This window comes from Filicampus tigris, chromosome 11, assembly GCF_054856515.1.
Source record: "Filicampus tigris isolate MCC_2025a chromosome 11, RoL_Ftig_1.0, whole genome shotgun sequence".
In the NCBI taxonomy this organism is placed as follows: Eukaryota; Metazoa; Chordata; class Actinopteri; order Syngnathiformes; family Syngnathidae; genus Filicampus; species Filicampus tigris.
In genome coordinates this window covers 3,686,573-3,709,622 of record NC_141227.1, presented here as the reverse complement: position 1 = coordinate 3,709,622, position 23,050 = coordinate 3,686,573, and the positions used below count along the sequence as shown (strand labels likewise).

Genomic DNA, 23,050 nt, shown 5'->3' with positions numbered 1-23,050 from the left:
AAATATTTTTTTTTTACAATTCATGGACCTTGGGGTGTTTGGCAAATGTATTTTAGTAAACCTCGGACCTATTGCGGGAAACAAAAATTAGTCAGATGCCCATCCATAGTGACAAGATTTGCATTATCTGTTATTTGCTCAAATGTAATTTACGGATGTGTTCAAATTTCTTGTATTGGTTTTTGTGGTTCAACTGAAATTCCTTTTCCAGTCTCCTAGTGACATAATTTTAACATATGGATCCAGATTTGAGAGGCTGAGTGTTTTTGTTTGTGCCAGCGCACTTTAAAGTAATGGTCTGTGTGATGTGAAGCGGAATAGGCCTTTAGCCTCCACATTCTCTCCACACTGAAATGTTGTTATAGTCTTCATGGAAGAGCTGTAACAAAACCAGATCACATTAGACATGACCTGGAGACGGACACACACACAGAACCCATAATTGGTGAACAAGGGGTATTTTGCAGCTCGGCAGAAGTCATCAAGGTTTTCTTCACCTCTACAGTAAACTGTACCGGTCATTTTTGTATTTGCGTTTGTATATATAAGTACCTGCTATTTGTTCAATAATGTTTACACTATGCACCTGTCACCATCCACACAAGCCCATCCTAGCATATACATCCTTACCTCAACTGTCACTTTTCACTAAATGGCAACTTTGGTATGTACAGTATTATGTAATGTTTTTACATTTAAAGCGGAATTCAACCCAAACATATATTTTTTTTAAGAATATGTTCCCAGCAGGCCCACTAGTTGAAACGCGACATTCTGATTAATTTTGCGTTTGTGGAATATAAGTTAAGCAGCAAAATGCACTCGTTTTTAGCCATCTCTGGGGGCGGCCATTTTGTTGTCTGTCGACTGAAAATGACATCACAACTGCTCACAATGACCAATCACGCTCAGATTCAGAGAACAGGTTGACGCTTCCGTCGTCCGTCATCCGTCATTTTTCCCGAGAGGGGGGAAATAGTACCCGTCTACAGGCCTGTCCGCCTCTACTTTTGAACGGCCGGCCGTCGGTGAGTCCGACTAAGCTTTCACTCACTGCTTGATGGGAAGGCTCACGCACACGGCGCGATTGGATGACCATTTCCCCACCGCGGGCCACCAATCAGAAAGAAGCGCTGGCACAGAGCTGCTCTGTACATAAGCAGCGTGTGACTGAGAGCCTCCTAGTCACACAAGTGGCTCGAAGGCAGAAAGATCTGTACATTCCCAGCAGAAACAAGCGGAGCGCAGTCAGACAAACGGAGCGGTCATTAAAGACGCACTACAACGGGCGACGAGGAATATCCTCTCCCATGATACCCCAATCCCCCACCCACCACCCCCCCAATAAAGTTTGAAGAGAAATATGGACACAATGCGTTTTTGAAGCCTCTCCCAGCCCGGTCCCAAATCTCAAATCGTTCCCGCAAGCGACAACAACTCACTATTTTCCTCCAAATAGACGAATGACGAATTGATGACGGATGATGCATAAAGAGGTTTCCATCGATGCTTAATCCGTCTATTTTAAAATGTGTCCCGCCATTCGTCGACCGTCATATCCATACAAACAATGCGTCATTGGAATAACAGGCAATGTTGTGATTGTAACCAATCGTATGCAACAGTGGCCGTGTGGATGAATTGTGGAATTAATCGCTTTATTTGCATACGGAGATTTGTGCTTCATAGCCAGGACTTTTGGCATGCGTTTCCCATACTCCATTTCAACTTGCCATTGGTGACGTGGCGAACGGGGAGCCCGCACGCTGAAAATTGCAACTATTGGCTGCAACCAGCAGAATCCCTGTTGATTCAACAAGTTCGTGGTCGGCTATGGGAAGAGTAACCACATCCACCTCAACTACTCTGACACAGCTTTTATGGGCAACGTTATTTGCCATCTAAAACACATGTAGGGCGTTGTTTTTGTGGGGGGGCCCAAACCCTAACGTGGTTAAATAATAGGCAATCAAATAAAAGTTTTCAGTGACCAACCTGACTTTCTATCGTCATTTAAATGAATTTCATCTATGCTAAGTGGTGAAGCCATGTTTCTTTTTTGTTATCATCCATCATGAGCACAGAGCAGGATCAAGACTGTCCATCATCCACTGAGCCCCTCTGAACCCTTTTCTTCCATGCCATCTTGTGTAGATTATCATCTTATTCATGCTAACCCTAACTCAATCACAGACTTCCACCAGAACCGTAACGAATTACCGCAGGGGAAATTACAGTCATTTGTCTCAGTCGACCCACGTCGTATTGGCTCTCCTTTTCTGTCTTTTTATACCAGAGCACCTGTACCATTGTCATCCTCTTTCTCCTCCTCCACACTGCATTGGTCTTTTTTGTCAGCTGTCATATTTGACGACAGAACCCACCAGTCGGCACAGACCACAGTCAAATAGAATACAGTAGTTTGTGTATCATCGGAGTTGCCAAGAGTGTATATGGACAACCTTTTGGGCTTAAAGCAGGTCACCTCTGCATCACAACAGTTGTAATGTGGGATATGTGACTTGTGAGCTGTGGCTGTCATTAAGGCAGGCGGGGGTGGGGTTTAATTGCAGCTCTTTCATCTCACACTGAATTGCCACTTTCAGTTTGAGCTGGAGAAGGATAAGACGTCGGTGGTCGGCTCCAAGCTTATCACCACAAAAGTGAGTTATAGTTATGCAATACATTCGTGATGTGGAAAATGATTGACCTTTTAATCGAATTTGCATTCTTTATCTTTATTGAGAAAACTACATGAGTTTAAAAATGCAATCAAACCAAACATAAAAAATATTTTATGTATTTCTATCAAGCATAACTGCATTTCACTAGCGTCGAGCCAAAACCTCATCAGTGACATTTTGGTGAATTTCATATTTCTTCATAAATGTATACTAGGGCTGAAAGATTGAAATAATGAAAACAATCTAATTGCGATGTTTTTTTTCCTCAAAAATTGCGATTCCGATATGAGTTGCGATTTTTGTTTCATGTTCCTTTTCTAATGTATTTTTCAGCGATTAATATTTATTACAACAAACTATCATATCTGTCATGCATTATATAATACTGAGGCAAAGCCATGAAGTATTAATTCATATGAAAGTTTATCTACTACAGTTAGAGGTATACAGTTACTAAATATTTTGATGTGCAGTTTGGTAAGCGTTCACCCAGACAACGTAGTTCACCCACACTGGTGTGCTATAAACACAAGGATACACACTATACTGATACTATAATGTACAAACTCAAGTGTAGATTACAACAATCATGTAAACTAATTAGTAGCTTTGCCACTTCCTATATATCACTTTGTTACAGAAAACATGATATAACCGTGGACTGCACTTAATCACTCAACTTCTTATATAGACCGATAAACAATCATTTTGTGGTTCTACCACTCCCTACTTGACACTTCATGAAACGTGATATGTAAACGTGGACTGCACTTCTTAAATTTAAATATATACACATATACACATGTATGTGTATGTATGTATTAGGGATGTTCCGATCAGGTTTTATGACACCGATACCGATCATGCATGAATGAGATCGGCCGTTACCGATTCTGATCACATGGAATATCTTTATATTTTTCCATTTATTTATGGTGACTGCTATTATGCAATATTATCTGAATAAAAACCCAGCCATATTATTGCCGTAATTTGGGCAAAAATCTATATATATTTTCAAAAGCATTAAGAAATACAAAACCGTTGCTGTCACAATATAGTTTTTAACAGATGAAAATAATCAGCAGTCTCAAAAGACTTAATTATGCAAAAATTCAAATAAATAACATGCTACCTAAACATTGCAGGGTTCAGAAATATATATGTGTGTGCGTGCGTGCGTGCGCGTGTGCGTATATATATGTAAATGTGTATATATATGTAAATGTGTATATATATGTGTATATGTGTATATATATGTATATATGTATATGTGTATATATATGTATATATGTATATGTGTATATATGTGTATATGTGTATGTGTATGTATATGTATATATGTATATGTGTATATATATGTATATGTGTATATGTGTTTATGTATATGTGTATATATGTATATGTGTTTATGTGTATATGTATGTATGTGTATGTGTGTATATATGTGTATATGTATATGTGTATATATATGTATATGTGTATGTGTATATATATATATGTATATATGTATATGTGTATATATATGTGTATATGTGTATATATATGTGTATATATGTGTATATATGTGTATATATATATGTATATGTGTATATATATGTATATATATATGTATATGTGTATATATATATGTATATATATCTGTATATGTGTATATATATGTATATGTGTATGTATATATGTATATATATGTGTGTGTATATATACTCATTCATTGCTGTAGTAGTTGGCAGTGCTACACCAGTACTTACTGTAGCTCAAAATGTCATATTATGGAATAACAGCAGATACATTTAAATGACATAAATATTCCCAAAAGTCAATGTAAATCGATACATAATTTTTTAGTTTTTCATTGTTAAATATTTCCGTAGAATATCATTGTTTTGCAGAAGCTGTATTCAGCAATTTAAAAGAGATGTTGTTCACAAACGCTGTCTACCCACAATTGGTCTGTGAAGCAAGTGCAGATTTAAAATATTTTTTGTAGAATATCGTCATATTATTGTTATCGAGTTTTTTGAAAAAATAATCCAGATTTTTTTTTTTTGCCCATATTGCCCACCCCTACCTCCAAGTCATTTGCGTCAAAGTGCATTGGCGTGATATGTACATACTTGGCTAGTTCATTCAGTGTGAAGGGTCCACGCAGCAGCATGTCCATATTTGGAAGTGCTGATGTCCAGTAGCAGCCTACCAGGATGTAAAGAGGAGGAGACCAGGCGCATCTTTTATTGTTGATAAATACACCGATTTATGAAGGCTTCCTCCATTGTCCTCATGTCCGTTACGTGTAAATAAGTCCGCCAAAAGAGCAGTAAATCGCTCCATCAGCCCCTGCTCCATTCTTTGCTCCCCAGCCCCCATCACATACTGTACACAACAAATGAGTTTGATGATGGGGTGTTGCGTCCACCTAAATTCATTGTGAAAATGGGAGCCGCAAGAAACCGGCTGGTGAGACTCATGCGGCTTGGCCAATCCTGGTATTGGCACAGTTTAAATGTTCAAGTGAGCAGGATTACGCCCACCAAAAAATATTGTACAGTGTGATTGACAGATTGTGATGTCATTTGTTGAGGGGTCTGATGCTGTGTGGGTAGAAGCTGTTTCAGTCTTTTCATTCTGGCTGTGACATTTCTTTCACGTCTGCCACAAGAGAGAAGTTTGAAAAGTGTGTGCTGTTTCTCATAATGTTCTGATGATACATGATACACGATGTGGTGTAGTGGTGTGAAGGCTAATCCACAGATGTGTTGTGCTGTTTTAATGACACGCTGGAGAGCCTTCCTGTCCTGTACGGTACAGATCCCAGACTGTGATGGATTTGGTCAGGATGCGCTCCACTTTGCTGTAGAGGTTGCTGAGTAGTTTGGAGGGGATTCCAAATGTTTCTCAGCTTCCTGAAGATGTACAATATCTGTTGAGGCTTCCTGATCATGTGCTATGTGTTGTGGGGTCCATGCGAGGGCATTGCTGAGTCTGATGTGGGTACCAAGGAGTTTGAAGGTTTTCACTAGTTCCACCTGAAGCAGTGCAAGCTGCTTTTTCTTTATGGCTTAAGTTGATAATCATGTCTTTTATCTTTGCAGCATTTAAAGAGTTTTTTTTTATCATCAGTTTGCTAATGTTAGAGCTTTGATTCATGTCAATCCATTTGGTGCAACAGCTCTCCAAGGTGTGAACACTCTTATTTAACTGCTGACTCATTAGCAAATTCAATCTAATGCAGATATTTTTTTTAGAATTTAAAATTACAAGATTATTCCATTTTTTTTCCTTCAGAATTTAGTAATTCCATATTTTTTTTCCTCTAAAACATCGGTACACGAATTTTTGTTCTTGCTGTTGTGTGTGTGCGCAGTAAAATTCATAGATTACACTTTACCCAAAAAAGAATATTTGTTCCCAGTAAGATGTAAAATATTCAGTATAAAATTCAACATTTTCAGAACGGGTGAAATTTGACTGTGTGTGTGTTCCTTTTTTCTCTAAAATTAAACATTTAAATGATCATTCTCCAGGTGATTCTTTATTTTTCGTCAGGGGTTTTGTGTCATACACCATTTGGGATTCTGAAAGCCCTGTGCTTTATATTCCATTGACGTGGCAACACATACAAGATCAAATTTGATTAGACAAAACAAAACTAATAACCAGAGCTGGGCATCGCATATGTCCCGTCGGCATATTTAATCGACCCATGTGGTCCCAGTCAGCCAAACGACGTCGAGAACGGACTTAACCTGCACCACGTCACACGCAGGTGCCGCACTCCTGACGTGGCCGAGTAAAGAAACAATAAAACAGTGTTTTGTACCTTGCGGTCACACAGACGCAATGACATGTGCCTCATATTGTTTTTATTTCACCGATCACCACGCTGTGCGCGTGTATCTGTTTTTCTTTGATATTTTTTCTTTGTTTAGCGGTGTGTCTGCTCGTGCGACGCCTGCTTGTGACGTGAAAATTACGTTCTCAACGCCGATTGGGTGTCGCCGATGAGGGATGGACCGGGACCACGTGGCCGATTAAATATGCAGAACACAACACGGTGGCGGTTAGGTGATGCCCAGCTCTGCTAATCACTTACACACAAGTGACGACTGGAACTTGGACAGCCAAGACACACTTTGAAAGCGAGAGTGTTGGAAATAAGACAAAAGCTAAGAAAAAAGAAAGGCAGTAACTAATAAAATACTTTATTAAATACATTTTACAAAAATATTGGTTTAGTATCATAGTATATTCCATCCATCCATTATCCAATCCGCTTATCCTCATGAGCGTCGCGGGCGTGCTGGAGCATTGTAGTGTATTATTTTTTTAATTTATGGTATATATAAATATGGCACAGACATGCAAACATCTACTCTTAACTCATTCACTGCCAGACATTTTCAGACCCTCTTTTACCCTATCGTTTTAAAAAATTTGAAAAAAAAAAAAAAAGTTCCTGGGATTGAATGTCTGGACTGTGAAAAGACATGGAAATATGAGTTAATGACTTTCATACAAGTGTTGTTATATCTTTTTATTTCCAAATAGTTTTCGAGAAGTGGTCACCAACCTTTTTGAAAGTGAGAGCAACTTCTTGGGGACTGGTTAATGCAAAGGGCTGCCAGTTTCATACATACTTCTGAAGTAACTAGTTTTCTAAAATGATCTTAAATTACATGTTAATTAATTACATTTACCTCTGTATGTCAAGACACTGACCATGTACATGACTTCTCACAATAATTATCAACAATGATTTGACACGGAATGAAACAGATGAATATCAATATGCAACACTATATTTCTATAAATCTTTGCAAATATTAACATTTTCAAATGTTAACGTGACTGGTGAGCTATTTTTAGAACAGGCCGGTTTGCTTCTCATGTGGTCCTTGGGGGCTCCTTGGTGCCTGCGGGCACAGCGTTGATGATCTAGAGCAAGGGCCCCCAACCACCGGGCCGCGGACCGGTACGGGTACTTTGGACCGGGCCACGGTGGGCTGCACAGATGAAAGAAAAAAAAAAAAAACGTACAGTACTTCCGGTTTATGTGGGTGAATTAATTAATAAGAAAAAAAAATTAATTTGAAAAGTGAGCAGAATCTCTCCGTTACATGCATCTTTGACTGACTCTTAACGCATGTTAAGTTGTCTCCGTCGCGTAACGCTAATATTAACTGGACAAGCTAGCAAATGAGTAAAATAAACAGACGTATTTTGAAAATATCCCCCGCCCCAAACCCCGCAGGTGGTGAATAGTTACAGGGCCGCGAAGGGTATGGACTTGTACGAACCGGTCCGTGGCAGAAAAAAAGTTTGGGGGCCCCTGATCTAGAGATAATCACTACAAATGGAGTTCCAAAGTTGAATACATCACCACTTTGTTTTAAGTCTTCATTTTTTTTTCCTTCCAAAAATGCTTTGCGCTGGTTAGAGGGCATCTGGCTGAAAAATATTTCACTGGGGGTACATCATTGAAAAGAGGGGTTGAGGACCACTGATTTACAGTATGGCATATATTGTGTGGGCTATTATGAATGAATCATAACCAGTCTTTTTTTAAAAAAAAACATTTATTACAGACAGAGGTCATCAAGGGTCCATGTGGCAGCGTGGGAATGACGTTCAGGCATGTGCCTGCCAGTGAGGGAGATGCAGTCCATGTAAGCATTGAGACTGTGACACCTAACTCCCCTGCAGCCTTGGCAGACTTGCAGCGAGGTGATCGCCTCATCGCAATCGGAGGTTTGAGATGGCTTATTTGATGTTGGTCTTTGCAGAAAGCATTGATAACTAATGTTTCAATCAAAAAAAATATTGGAGAGAATCTGGTTAGCGAAATAAATGCAATATCGTAAAACAAATGTCATGTTTTTGTAAATACTAACTCAGGTGTCCGTTTTCGGCAGGTGTCAAAGTGACATCGTCAGTTCAAGTGCCCAAACTTCTGAAGCAGGCTGGAGAGAGGGTGGTGGTACTATATGAGAGACCGGTTCGCCACCAGACTCCTTCCCTTGGAAGCCTGGGAACCCTTCAGGAGGGATTTGGGCAGCTGGAAGAATCAGGTTTCATATCCCAGCCAGGGGGATACGAAGAAGACCCGGCCCCCATCACCACTCTGTCTGACATAACTGACAGTAAAGACATGGACTCTGAATTTGAAGAGTTGATTGTCGACTCCAAACCCAACCAGAATTCTGGCTCCGTCGGCACCAGTGAAACTAAGGATGATTTCTTACTTACAGTAAACCAAAGCCCCAAAAAAACAGTAGCCAACTTGGCTTCTAAACCTCTTGGGACCATATCACCCATCCTCAACCGTAAGCTAAACCTGGTGGGCCTCCAATCACCACTAAAGCCCCAACCCAAAGAATCACCAAAGCCCTCCCGACAGAAGACGAGCAATGATTCAGGAGATAGTTTGCAGCGCCCCACAATACCACCTCCACCCCCTCCATCTCGTCCTCCAGTGCCACCAAGACCTCAAATACGGTTGTCATCTGCCAGCTCAGAAAATTCGGAAAGTGTTGATTCTACGACAATCACAACTCCTGTAATATCTACTGTGACGAGCGCTGTCTGTGCTTCTGAGAAATCTCCTGAAAAAGCTCCTCTGACTGGATCCAATGAAGACGTGGCTGGCATTGAGAAGAAACCGAGTGAGGGGAAGTCCACCAGGCCGTCGGAGTCCAGTGATGACATTTCAGTCTCATCTCTTCCGAGTAACAAGGCTGACCAGGCAAAGGACAAAGTTTCAGAGAGTTCCTGCAGCACACGGGACAGTCTAGAAGAGCACTCCTTCTGGGAATCCCCAGAAACCATGTTTCGTAACCAGACGACACGCTGGCCCAAGGCCTCTGTTGTGTTTGAGGTGGACAGCAACCATAAGTACCTTAATGTGGCCCTTTGGTGTAAAGATCCCTTTAAGCTGGGCAGTTTGTTGTGCCTGGGTCATGTCAGCCTCGAACTGGAGCATGTGGCTCTTGAATGTATGGCAACATCTTCAGCAGAATATCAGAGCACATTTAGGCTTGGGCCTCCGGAGCCGAGAGCTAATGTCAGCCGGACCGCACTACGCAGCCTCAGCACCCACAAAGGCTTCAATGAGAAGTTGTGCTATGGAGACGTGACTCTAAATTTCTGTTACCTAGCAGGGGATGAATTGGACTATCCTGGACTGACAGAGAGGGAGCGGGAGGGCAGTCTCCACGATGAAGAGCTAAGGGAGCGGGAGAGGGAGCATATCTCCACAGCCCCACGTGATGACTTGGCCTATGGTGCCATGCAGCTTGTTGAGGTTCGCCACAACTTCCAAGACACCCAGTTCCAAAACCCTACCTGGTGTGAATATTGCAAAAAGAAAGTTTGGACTAAGGCAGCCTCGCAGTGTATGATCTGCGCCTATGTTTGCCACAAGAAATGCCAGGAAAAATGCCTTGCCGAAAACCCCTTCTGCGTGGCAGCGACCGAACGTCGAGGAGCTGACCCCGAGGCCAAGTCCACCATTAATCGGGCCACCACTGGTTTGACCCGCCATATTATCAACACTAGCTCCCGCCTGCTTAACCTACGCCAGGCCCCCAAGACTCGCCTGGTTGAGCAGGTAACGGACACGGTGCCCGGAGCAGTGGATCCGTCCCCTAAACATACTCCAAACACCTCGGACAATGAGAGCAGTGATACTGAGACCTACACCAGTGGTGCCAGCCCCTCCAAGCAACCTGCCGGCAGTGGGGGAAGCAGCAAACTTGTTCGCAAGGAGGGTGGTTTGGATGACAGCGTGTTCATTGCCGTAAAAGAGATAGGCCGCGACCTCTACCGAGGTTTGCCCACGGACGAGCGTTCGCAAAAACTTGAGCTGATGCTGGACAAGCTGCAGCAGGAAATCGATCAGGAGTTGGAGCACAATAACGCTCTTTTAATAGAGGAGAGGGAGACCAGCGATCCCAGGCGGAAGGTACTCATTAGTTCGGCCCTTTCCAAGTCCGGTGAAAGACTCCAGGCACTCACTCTGCTCATGATTCACTACCGTGCGGGCATTGAGGACTTGGAGTCGGTGGAGAGCCCCTCTCCTTCGGAGCAACCGTGTTTAAAGGGCAAAGGGGATGGCTTAGAGGAGGAGGCCCTGATGGGAGCAGAGGTGTATGACAGTGACATGTGCAGCCCAGTGGACTTGTTGGATGACATCACTGAGGAGCAGATCTGTGTGGAGGCGCTCCACTAAATTAAGACGAGAAAGCAGAAAAAGGAGGAGGAACGTTTTGGACCTGTGCCCCTAAGTTTGTCCTTTTTTCTGGGGTGGTGGGGGTATCGCTATTTGAAAAGGGGTCCATTGTTTTTTGTCACATCTCCCGAAATACATGAAGGAATTTCCCCCATGGATACTTTGTTGCACCCGTTAATGCTTTTATTTTGCACTGTGTCCATACTTCAGGTTTGAAAGGGAAATGGAACGCTGGTATATTGTTCATTCAAGATATTTTTCGGATGATTCGTGTCTTTGTAAAGCTTTGGCCCTCCCAATGATGTTTTCTCATGGCGGTATTTTTATGTGCAATGAAATTAAATAATTGTCTTGTAATTAAATCTAAAGGTCAAAAACAACTCCAGCAAATCATGCACGTGGAGTGAAAAACGTCTTTCACGTGGACACTGCAGTCAAGCTTTCTTACCTTTTTGTTTGAAGCACTTTTAAATGCAGACCTTTTAATATTTAGAAATGACTCCCTTCTTTTGGGGGGATTTCAGCAGCTGCAAAATGATTGGAATAGATATTATCTTTTTATTTTAGTTGTCTCACCTCAGCCAAACATGTTTCATATACCATATAAGACGTGTTTTTGATGAAGACTTGAAGGTGTTGTCCTGTCCTTTAATATTTTAAATAAATTCTTTAAATGTTAATTTCATTAATGTTATGTGAATAACTTGATGGATTTTGTTCTGATTGCTTTAATTTCTTCTTTTTTTTTTTTTGGATTGACCCATACTTGTAGCTTAATTGTTATTTCTTTTCATGTTTTCAGTTTGCGTTTATGTGTGAGGGAGAAGACTGCCTTCATGAGTGGTGCGAATGCTCAATAATGTTTCTCATATTATTTGTTTTGTCAGTACCTACAGTACCAGTCAAGTTTGGGAACACACTTTAATTAAAATATTTCCTGAATTGTAGACTCATAGAGAAGTCAGCAACATCACAAACCAATATTGATGGAATTATTTGAAAGACAAAAAAAAAACAGAGAACAGAATGTTTCTACTATTTAGATTCTTCAAAGTAGGCACCTTTTTCCCAAATACCAGCTTGGTTGATCTTGATATTTTCTCAGTTGGCTTTTTCATGTGGATGATGCTTTATGACCTGAAATTATTTAGCATTTTATTTGCATGGATGTGCATTATCAAGAGTTATTAGCTTGACCATTTGAATTTGAAGGTGTTCCGAAACATTTGACCGGTACTCTACCCCATTATTTCCAGACATTGGTCAATGTTATTTTCAGCTCCCTAAATGTTCTCCTCTTATTTTCTTAATTTATTTTTCTAAGTGGCTTTCCAGGAGCATTAATCACAAAACTATGAACATTAATTACTTCTGCGGTTATTACCAACCTAGTGCCGTTTAAGTCTCCACAAATCCAGATTGATCCTACCATTAATTAGTCAAAAATGTTTGGTATCTGTTGGTTACAATTGTAATGTTAAAAAAAAGTTGTTAAATGTTATATAGAATTGTAGCCAAAATGAACACAACATGAGGCACAAAATACAAATAGAAAAGCCACTTTAAGTAATCACTGGCTGAAACACTGCACAGCAATTGGGATAAGAGTGTGTTGATATTAAAACCAGTATAAACATGCTGAAAAATTGAAGGTATTTTTTCAACGGCATGTCTTTTTTGATCCAGGGCTGCTTGACATAGCTGCTACGCTCAATCCTTGTCAAGCTGAGTTGAAGTCCAATTGTAAGTAGGTCAACAGTTGCAGGTCATTGATCTGGTTTTACACCTGAGGAAACATTCATATTCTTTCCAACTTGTGTCATCTTCTGTAGTACGTAGTTGTATTACTTCCATATCAAATTATTATTATTATTTAAGACAAGAAAGTAAAGAACTACAGCCAGTAAAGACAAAATAGAGGTGGTTAACAGTACACAGACAATTACACGTTAGTGAGGCGAACACCGTTGCATATCACCACCAGTTCATATCTGAGCATGATCTACGGTTGAGAGAAACTATTACGGCCTCTTGATTTAAATCATTGACCCGAAACGGTGAGAAAATTGTGTACGTTTGAGTGATTTCTTTGAAGTCACTGCCAAAACTTTGCACCTTAGAGATTCACATCGGGTGGTGTTCAAGATCATGTTGGACGGAGCGCAGTTCATGAATAATCCCGAGGTCTCAGTAACATTTAACTAGCAAAATTCAATATGATACCTATTCGGTCCAAACTTCAATGAAGTATTAGGGTTCATAAAGTGATAATATGAGCATAAAGTTATGATATTGCAAGAAACAAGATGTCCAGAACCGTTTTCAAAATGTGAATGTCTGCCATCTTTCTTTGGAGATCTGTCAAGTAGTCTTTGGCTAATATTTGTGAAGAAAAAAAAAAAAAGAAATCTACCGGTACTTCAACTTCAGTGTTTGTCAAACTTATATAAAAGTGTAATTGATATCATCAACAGCCCTCTTATTAATGATTGTAGACCTTTATGCTCATATTCTAACTTTATTCTCCCAGTTTTAATGTATTTTTTTATTTGCACTAATGAACTATATGGGACTGACGGCCATCTTAAAAACAACGCCTGCCTGGCTGTCGATGCTGCAGAGACACGAGAATTAAAAGACACCCAATTGGCCACTTTTGATTGTTTTCTTGCTGTAAATTTGATACATTTTGCCCTCGGTTTGGTAGTTGCTTTTGTATACTGTCCGAATGACTGCTTTACATGTGTCAGTCTGTCACTGTATTTTCAGATTCCGTGCAATATTTTTATTTTGGATCTGGAGCTAATAAGTTCTAACTATATAATTTCTCTTTCGTAATTAGATATGTGTAAAATCACATGCTCTCAGAACCTGAGATTCACACTGTCAAGCTCACTTTTTCCTCTGCTGCTGCTGTTACAATGTGATTGACCACACTACTGTTTCTCACTTGCTTGTACCTATCACAGCTTTTCAGCAGTTATGGTCTTCATATGGTAGGGATGTTGTGCATATTTTTTCTGAAGGTTCATGTAATGAAGCTTTATTGTACTTATCCTAAATAATAATAAAAAAAAAAGCTTGAACTAATTTACTTTGGCTTGTAGTTCATGTCGGCTATAATAAAGAAACTCCAATTGAGTAAAAACCATATCCTTTACAATAGATTACTTTTACGGATCAATGTTTGGGACGATGCAACCGCTCTCATTTACATTAAATAGTGTTTACGACAAAATAACGTGTTGGCAACATCTAATGTGTTAATGACAGGTGTGTAAATTTCATGTGCTTGTGGAAGGACAGACAGGCGTTTACATTGAATTCTGCGACAGGTTCCACGGCTTAGTCGAGACATTTGTTGACATGTGCCTGAATAGACAGAGACAGCTTTGTTTGACCAGGTATGTGAATGGACAGACAAATGTTTACAATATGCACAGTCACCGCCAAAGTAAGGGAACGGCAATTTTTTAGTTGTATACTGAAGACATTTGGGTTTCAGATCAAAAGATCAGTATGAGACAAAAGTTCATTATTCCAGCTTTTACTTCTGGCATTTACATCAAGACGTTAAACTACTCAGGACAGAGCACCGTTTGAAGCAAAGGTCTCCTACTTTTTCCCCTGTTGTAGTCCTTTGTTGGGTTGGAAATGGGTTTTGGGTCATTTTGTTGTATGATGAAGCTTGACAAGATTATTTTGGATGCATTTTCCTGTAAATTGCTAGACAAAATGGTTTTGTAGACTTCAGAATTCATTCTGCTGCTACCATCTTGAGTTCAACCCACCGGTCACTATAGTGATTGGCAAGATTAATTTGATTTATAGGGATCTAAAAATATTACGGAGTAATCTTTCAAATTATTTTCAGTAAATAATGACATAATACAATGTTGGAATGAAAATGCAGTGGCACATGTTTTGAATAATTTGTCACATGAGCAAAGCTGTTTACTTCCTGCCTCAAACCCTCCCCCAAAAAGGTTAGTGAATTATGTTTAAACTATTAAAATATTTTCTGTACATATTGATCTTTAGGGTGTTTAGTAATGATATATGAAGTTGAAATTACTCAAATGTGGTTGCAAAATGAGCTGAGATATACATGGTCACAATAGTGACCTGTGGAATAATACACTGTAGCTAGGTGCACACATAGGCATATACAGTCCATACAAATTTCTTGTTGTGTCTAAGTCTAATCTTCTTTCTCTTCTGCAGATTCACTTCTTGACATTTTGGGTGTAGGTGATGGTCCTGACAAGGCATGCAACATTGCAGTTATCCGTCAAAGTGAAAAACGGGCCATTTTCAGCAATTGTGATAGTGATGGATCTGACTTAGACCTTGAGGTGGAGATAGGCCATTTACCAGCACGGATGTTGAATTCATATGCTAAACTTGTCGGCACAGATGATGACAGGGATAATATTGATTACAACCGCCCCCTCCCACAAACAACCAGCACTATCGTACCACCTTTTGATAATGGAGAATTCATGGCCTCTACAAGTCAGGCCAAACCGCCCCATTAAGTGATCAAAATCAAGAAAGGGGGAATGCACATTATTGCTTCTGGTGGCCCCTCCCTACCAAGTGCCCCTCCAATGCCTTCCACTGTTGAAGAGCCAAGGTCCTCCAGCAACAAGGTCCAAACAAAAGAACCGCAAAGGTCCTCTACCTGACTGCGGGCCAAGGCGACAGAACCTTCAAAGACCTTTAGTCACCAGAGGAGTTCTTTTGAGGAATCTGTAATGTCCTCCAGCCACTACAGGGACAAGACAGAAGAACCTCAAATGTCTTCCAGCAGACTGCAGGCCAAGGCTAGAGAACCTCCGAAGACCTTGAGTTGCCAGAATAGCCTATTTGAAGAATCTCTAAGCTTCTATAGCAGTGATAGGGTTGACTCTGAAGTCCCATCCAGAGCTGGTTAAGACTAAGTCTTGAAACGATCAAAAAGACCAGCCACCTCCATTCAAATGCAGTCCAAAATGCACAGCATACAGCCCAAATCCTGCTTAATGTGTCAAACAAAGCTATCCCGATCCAATTATCATTTTCCTGCTAACGTATCCACCAACTCTAAGAGAGATTACCATTGAAATGTCCAATCGCTACTCCACCCAGACCAAGGCTAAGCAACTGGATATGGGTATGGATGAGCTCCTAAATTGTATGGGATTCTTCTGGCATCTGGTTAAAGCACTGTTCCACGAAGACATGCACTGGTCAACAGACACTGATGTACATAATCTAAGCATTTCTATGGCAATGTGTAGAAATTGATTTGACAAAATAATGGATCTGGAGCTAAAAGCATCCTATTCTTCACCGAGCTTAACAAGTCTTACAAAGTCATGACATATCTAGAATGTTTGTCAGTGAATGACAGTATGGTAAGATAATATGGCCGCCATGGATGTCAGCAATTCATAAAAGACAAACCAATCTGTTTTTGGTTATAAAATATGGAGCCTTGCATCAGCCAGTGGATACATGCGCCATATGCAGCCATAAGGGGGACGCCACTCGCTCCTCCACAAAGACTGGGATAGGCCAAAGACCAAACGTTGCTCTCGGTCTTGCAGAGCAAGGTGAGGTGCATCAAGGTAGCAAATTTCACCATGACAACCTCTTTACTTCTTTCACTCCTTGATGAGATGACGGACAAAGCGGGGACATGGGAGCTGTGGCGCGATAAGGAAAAAACAATCTTTGATGTTCCCTTCAAACCAAAAAGGGAATTTATGAAGTTACTTCGAGGAACCTCCGAAGTTTCAACTGAAACAGAAAAAGCTGTTGGTTCGCTGGAAAGACAACAAACATAGGGGAGCAATATACTGAAAAAGTGGCCAAGCAATGGAATAAAGGAGCGACATGCCTTTGATAAAGTCCATCAACCACAATGGATCAAATAGTATAATGAACACATGGGAGGTGTGGACTTTCATGACCAACAGGTCCAAGAAGTGGTGGCGGCCCATTTTTTTTCATGGTCTCTCAGCAGTGCACTCGTAAATAGTGACAAACATGACTTTTACATGTTTGTTATCGTTGAGTACATCGATCTGCTGACTTTTACAAAGATAGTGTCACAGTCTCTGATGCAAGGCCTTTGTCTCATGGAAGGAGATCTCTACTGTCTGCTATGGTACAAGATCAGGCAAGACATGATCAATGCGCTCACTGGCCAATAAACACGGGGAATAGGTTCCTGAGATGTCGTTGTTTTTTTGTGATAAACACAGCACCTACGCCTGTGAGAAGTGCAATGCGTCTCTTCACATTGAGTGTTTTAAAACATACCACACTAAGCAGAAAATGAGTTCAAAGTGAATCTAAGTGGGCAAAAGGGCCAATATGCAAGGAATATTGATACTCAGCAAATAAATTTGCACAAACCTTGTTTGACAGATTTCAATGAGACTGAACGTCATTAGTGGAGTGGAAGATTTCTATTGAATATTGCATTAAAATGTTATATTGAGAACATGTACAAAATATGCAAATTATTGCATGTTATTTTCAAATAAAACAAAATTAACTGTTGACATCTATGATCTTCATATTTTGCCTGAGCTTTAATAAAAACACTTAAGGAGTTTTTAAGCGACATTACATCATACAATCCCTCCGGTCACAATTATGACTGATCATAAAACATGCTGTTTCACCTAAGTGTCCATATAATTATTATTATTGATCAGTTCAAAGGTCTACCAATGACACCCAAATTCGATGCTTATATGTCTGAGACAAAATTGGGATTAAACGGGTTAAGGCTAGTGAGTCCATTCCAGAAGCAGCTATGTAAACCCAAATCATGACATTGCCTCCACCATGCTTCACAGTTGAGCTAGTGACTTTTGGATCATAAGCAGAGATCCTTTCTGCCTCCACACTTTGACCTTGCCTTCACTTTGGTAGTGGTTACTCTCCATCTCATCAGTCCATAAATCCAATCTGGCCTTCCGATTCTTTTTGCCAATGAGTTGTTTGCATCTTGTAGTATTGGCCTGTTCATCTCTCAAAGTCTTCTTCAAACAGTGGATTGTGATACCTTCACCCCTGCCCCGTGGAGGTTGGAACTGATGTCACTGTTGTCTTCGGTCGTTTCTTCACAGCTCTCACAATGTTTCTGTCATCAACTGTTGATACCCTTGACTATTGTGTTCAATGTCTGTTATTCAGTACACCAATTTTAAAGGATATTCCAAATTGTTGGATTGCCTTTGGCCAATGTTTGTGCAATATCTCTGATCAAATTTCCCTCTTCTCTCAGCTTCAAAATGATAATGGATTGCTTTTCTCCCATAGGCAGCTCTCTGGTCTTCACGTTAGTGTCACCAGGTGACTCGGCCCTAGCCTGACCCACAATTGACGCACTGATTGGCAGCAATTAATCCCAACCAGATGCAGGTGCTCAGCCTGTGGACTTCAAGAGCCCGGCAAGAGACTCCCACGGCGCCCAACAGTGCCTTCTATTCAAAGGACTGGTGTCACTAGAATAAATAAAAGTAGAGTTTGCTGATCCTCTGTACTCTATTGACGTGTGTCATTCCTTGGGGCAAACGGGTACACAGCGGTTGGCCTGGTACCCCCAACCGGTCACATTAGCTTAACAGCAAATGCAGTTTTCATAGGAGAAGCCCAAAGCCTGAAAAATGATCATTTTGGACATACAAGGATTCCGGCTATGTAACAGAAATATTTAAATCTCACTATGGAAAATTACAGTGTAAAATAAAAGTGCCCTGGAAAGAAAAAAAAAAATTCATATTTTGGAGATGTGAAGAGAGACCGAAACATGCCCTTGTAATTTCCATGCCTCTCAAACTCAGTGAGGCATCGCACAATCTGAGGTTCGGCTTGCCTTGCTCGTTGCCACACTTTGCGTGTCATGGATGCGCTTGAACAGGAACTATGAAATTTCAGCAGTTTTTATGATGAACTCATGGACATTATTGAATTAAAAATAAAAATTCAACATAACGGACAGGGCAGAAAAGTTGAAATCATTCTTAACCATTATTTCCATTTTGTTTATGATCCCCACATTGTACAGTACTCAGTGTGTCAAGTCAATTTACTACATAGAAAGCACCATCACCAGAAGAACTGGAATGCGTTACAATATGTCAAGGTGCCAATAATGACAAATAACATTTCAGTCTTATTACAGTATATAATTTGTCTTAGATTGTTTTAATGAGCAGATGTCTGAAAAGCAGCAAGATTTTATTTTCAATTCACCAAGGAATTTTACATCTTAAGGCTTTTTTCCTTTCCATGTTTGAATGTATTTTCTGGATTTGTAATCTATAAAGCATGAGGGGAGTGCATTGTGTGAGCATCTGCAATACTAACTCAGGGCCAGTGGTAAGATAGACAAGTTGATTACTGTGTCCGCTCCCACATTATCCTGTCAGAGTAACTTTTTTTTTTTTTTTTTTTTTTTTGCCTTTCGCCCTTAGCCGAGACATTTAATAATTTTGACACCAAACTGAAAAGTGTTGCAGCTTCCATGTACAGTAGCCTACAGTTACATCTTAAAAGTAGTATAAATCAAGTAGATTTCAGGCGTTTTAAATTCTAATCCAAGCAGTCTCACATATTGATTTCATTATTGCATATTGAGGAGTCAAATGTTTAGAATATAGCACATTTAATATAGAATAGGGTTTCCACTGGTATGAAAACCTTTCACATATGACTATGTATGGATGTCAACAAATACATTCAGGGACATGGATACACAGCATATACATTTGTACATGTTCAACAAAACTAAGAAAATATTACAGGCCTTTGCACACACACACTTTACAAGTACCGTGACCTGAAAAATGATCGTATCCCACTGAGCGGTGAAGGTTCGCGAGGGTAGCAGATGTTGATTTTTCGTCAGGGTTTGTTCAAGGTCGCAAACGGTCACAAAGATGTTTGCCGACAGTTTTTCTTGTCACCTAGAAATTTGGACCAAGTTCAAAATTTCCTTGTGACTATGCGAGGGTAAACGGATGTTGAGTTTTCATCGGGGTTCCTTTAAGGTCGCACACTGACCCCCCCCCCCCCCCCCCCCCCAAAAAAAAAAAAAAAATATCAACATTCAGGCCGCGCGTAAACACTTGCCAACCCTCGCCACTCAGTGAGCTCCGAGGATCTGATCTGAACCCAGAAATCTCTCCTCAGTAGCTGCAGGGCATTCATTAAGTAGTCTGACCCAGTCTGTTTAACTTCAAGTTGCAGCAAAGTGCCACTCAATATCCCATTATGACAATGCAAAATCAGAATTGTAGACTTCTTACCAAATAAAAAAACTGTAAACGAAAAACATCACATTCATGTGTTCATATTTCAGACCCTTTACCCTGACACTTAACTCAAGCACAACCAGTTCTCATCTGAGTTTTTCTGGTGACAAGATGCTCTGCTCAATCTGTTTATGCGCAATAAAAATGTTTTAGATAGGATTCCGTTTTATACTTTGCCTGTGGTCTATGTTGCACTTTTAGTAAACACGGCAGCGGAGACGACCGACGATGACACGGGAGAACGGACATTTCATTCCTCTACGCTTCTACGTGACTTCTCCATGGTGAGACGAGATTGGATTTAAGAACAGGACTGATATTCTGGTCAACAACTGCGGATCTTGAGATAAAAAAAAAAAGAAGTGAGAAGCACCCAGCCTGAATTAAAGTAGCAACAGTAGGACAGTGGTCTGTTGTCAGTACAACACTACGAGAGACAAATGTCTCAGAACCTATAACATACTATATTGGATTTTTTTTTTTTTTAATGTTTACTCAGTTTCATTCTTATAGTCAATTGTAACACGGAAGCAAACAGTCAACCAAACGGACAGCATTGTGTCTATCATACCAGGCTACAGAGAACAGTGTCCTCATAAAATATGATGCTGAAAAGTGGGACGTGTATCATAAGCACCAAGAAAGCCAACTCAACCAAACCTTGCTTCATGTAAGATCATGAGACATTAGGACTTTTGGAATGTCATTGTATTGAAAGATCATATTTTAAGATGAAGTGTTTGAAAGGGAGGGCCGTTAGATTCTTCCTTACTTACGTAGACCTTACACTGCGGTCGTCACGATTGAGGCAAAAGAAGCCTTCGCCGTACTCTTCCGTCAATGTTGGAAGCATCAATCCATCCATTCCATATCCCCACGAGGGATTTGGCTGACAATTTAGTATCTTCAAATAAACCAAGAAGCATGTTTTTGGAATTTGGGCAGAAGCCAAAGTACGGCGAGAAAACCCACACAAACAACAGGCAAAACATGCAAACTCCGCACAGGAGGGGCAAAGCTTGGATTTGAGCCACTAACATCACTACATGGTGGAGTTGCTAACCACTAACCACTGCGCTGCTGTTGGAAGCGTAGTATTAAAAATATTTTGGTGTGAAGAGGAACTGCGCTGCCGGAGAAATGAAGGCATCCAGCCTCATTGACTGATTTGTGGTGCACTTCAATACATTTGTCATTATTGTGACGGTACCTGTGTAGAAACATGCAAATTAGAAGGGTGAAGTGTATTTGTTCTGAACCTGTATTTCTTTCACATTAAAAGTAAAAAAAAAATTGTAACAATATGATAAAATCGCAACAGAAACTGACAATAATATCCACGAAGAATAAATGAACACTAATGGAAAAATAAACAAGCTCAATCGGTAACATCATTTCCCAAACAAATGAGGAAAGCTGACCTGCCGTCATCTTGCCTCCATGCACAGAAATGAGAAATGTCAAATTTCCTCACATTAACTTAACTAGTCGTGAGTACAGCAGGCATTAATAGTCTGCCTCACAAGCTGATTAACTGTGATGGAGCTTCATTTCTCAAAAGCTCACTTTTTAAGTTCCAGTGTGGTTCACTGAGGTCGAACAACTGACATTCTTCTAAGACACATTTTTCAAGATGACAAGAACAAAAACATAGACAGTAGATACATCTTGTCAACTTTCAACGAGTATCCTTTAGAAACCAGAAAGCATATCATTGTCAGCGCACAAAAATATGATTATCACCAGATGTACAGTACAATAGTTGGTGCAATGTAAATACTCCGATTATGGATTCCGATGTATGCAAATCTGGCACTTAGCGATGATCCAAATAGAGGGAACGGCTGTTTCTTTTAAAGAATGAATGGTATAAGGCAGATATTGTTTTGTAAACACCACATATGGGCTCAATGTGTAACGGCTGAATTATTTGTGTATAAATGTTAACGAGAGCTTATGAATGTACGGCAAACAATTTAAGATTAGGAACAATAAATTACAACAGTGGGTCATTAAATACTGTAAGTATAATGTGTACCAAAAGTCACTATACACTTCCTTCTTCAATTTTATATCTGGTATAATTCAGACAGATGTCAGGCCATCAGCATTTGACAGCCTGGGTTTTGCAGTTTTTGTAAGCATGTGGCAAACGGCGACATTGACATTGGAGCAGCATCGCAAAGCTGTTGAAATGCAGCAAATGGTGCTCGGCATGCTCTGAAACGTCCATTGAATCGAGCGTTTGTTGATGCCGAGGTCCTCAAAGACTTTCCCAGGCTTTGCGCTATAAAACCTGCTCAAGAAGTTTAGTGTTTTCTTCACAGCTGGTAGTAGTAGGTCTCCGCAGCATTGCTCGTCAAGAACATATTGTGTTTCAAGAAACTTGCCATGATTAGCATAAATTGGAAACAAAAATTAACAAAATAAATCAAAAATTGAAAAAAACTTTATGGTGCTTTTAAAAATGCTAACTAACTGAAACTACATTTTATGTTTATAAAACTAACTCTAATTACCAGAGATGGGCATTCCGTCCCAGGACGGAGGCCATTTTGTGGACGGATGGACGGAGGGTGAGAAGTCTTTTTAAAAGCACGGAAAAAGCAAGGACAGAAGTGGGTTTTCGTGTGCCCCTCTATTCGTCGTTAACCGAGTCAAGTACCGACTGACGTGTTGTGTTGGGTTCTTTAAAAAAGAAAGACCACCGTTCTCTTCTGCGATACCACAGAGCTGCCTTTTCACTGACTGAATATAAGGATGGAAGCGCTTTAAAAGGATGAGGATGGACAGGGTCAGGGGATGATTATTTTTATGAATAA

General features: G+C 40.3%; 1 protein-coding gene across 1 annotated transcript in view; it reads left to right on the top strand.

The window, feature by feature from the left end:
* pdzd8 (PDZ domain containing 8) overlaps positions 1-14,001 on the top strand; it is a 50,758-nt gene extending 36,757 nt beyond the window's left edge. Inside the window, exons 4-5 of the mRNA XM_086044698.1 lie at positions 8,270-8,432; positions 8,597-14,001. Of these exons, the coding sequence (XP_085900824.1) occupies positions 8,270-8,432; positions 8,597-10,911 (2,478 nt within the window). The 3' untranslated portion in view covers positions 10,912-14,001. The remainder of the gene's footprint in view (positions 1-8,269; positions 8,433-8,596) is intronic.
* The last annotated feature ends 9,049 nt before the right edge of the window (positions 14,002-23,050 follow it).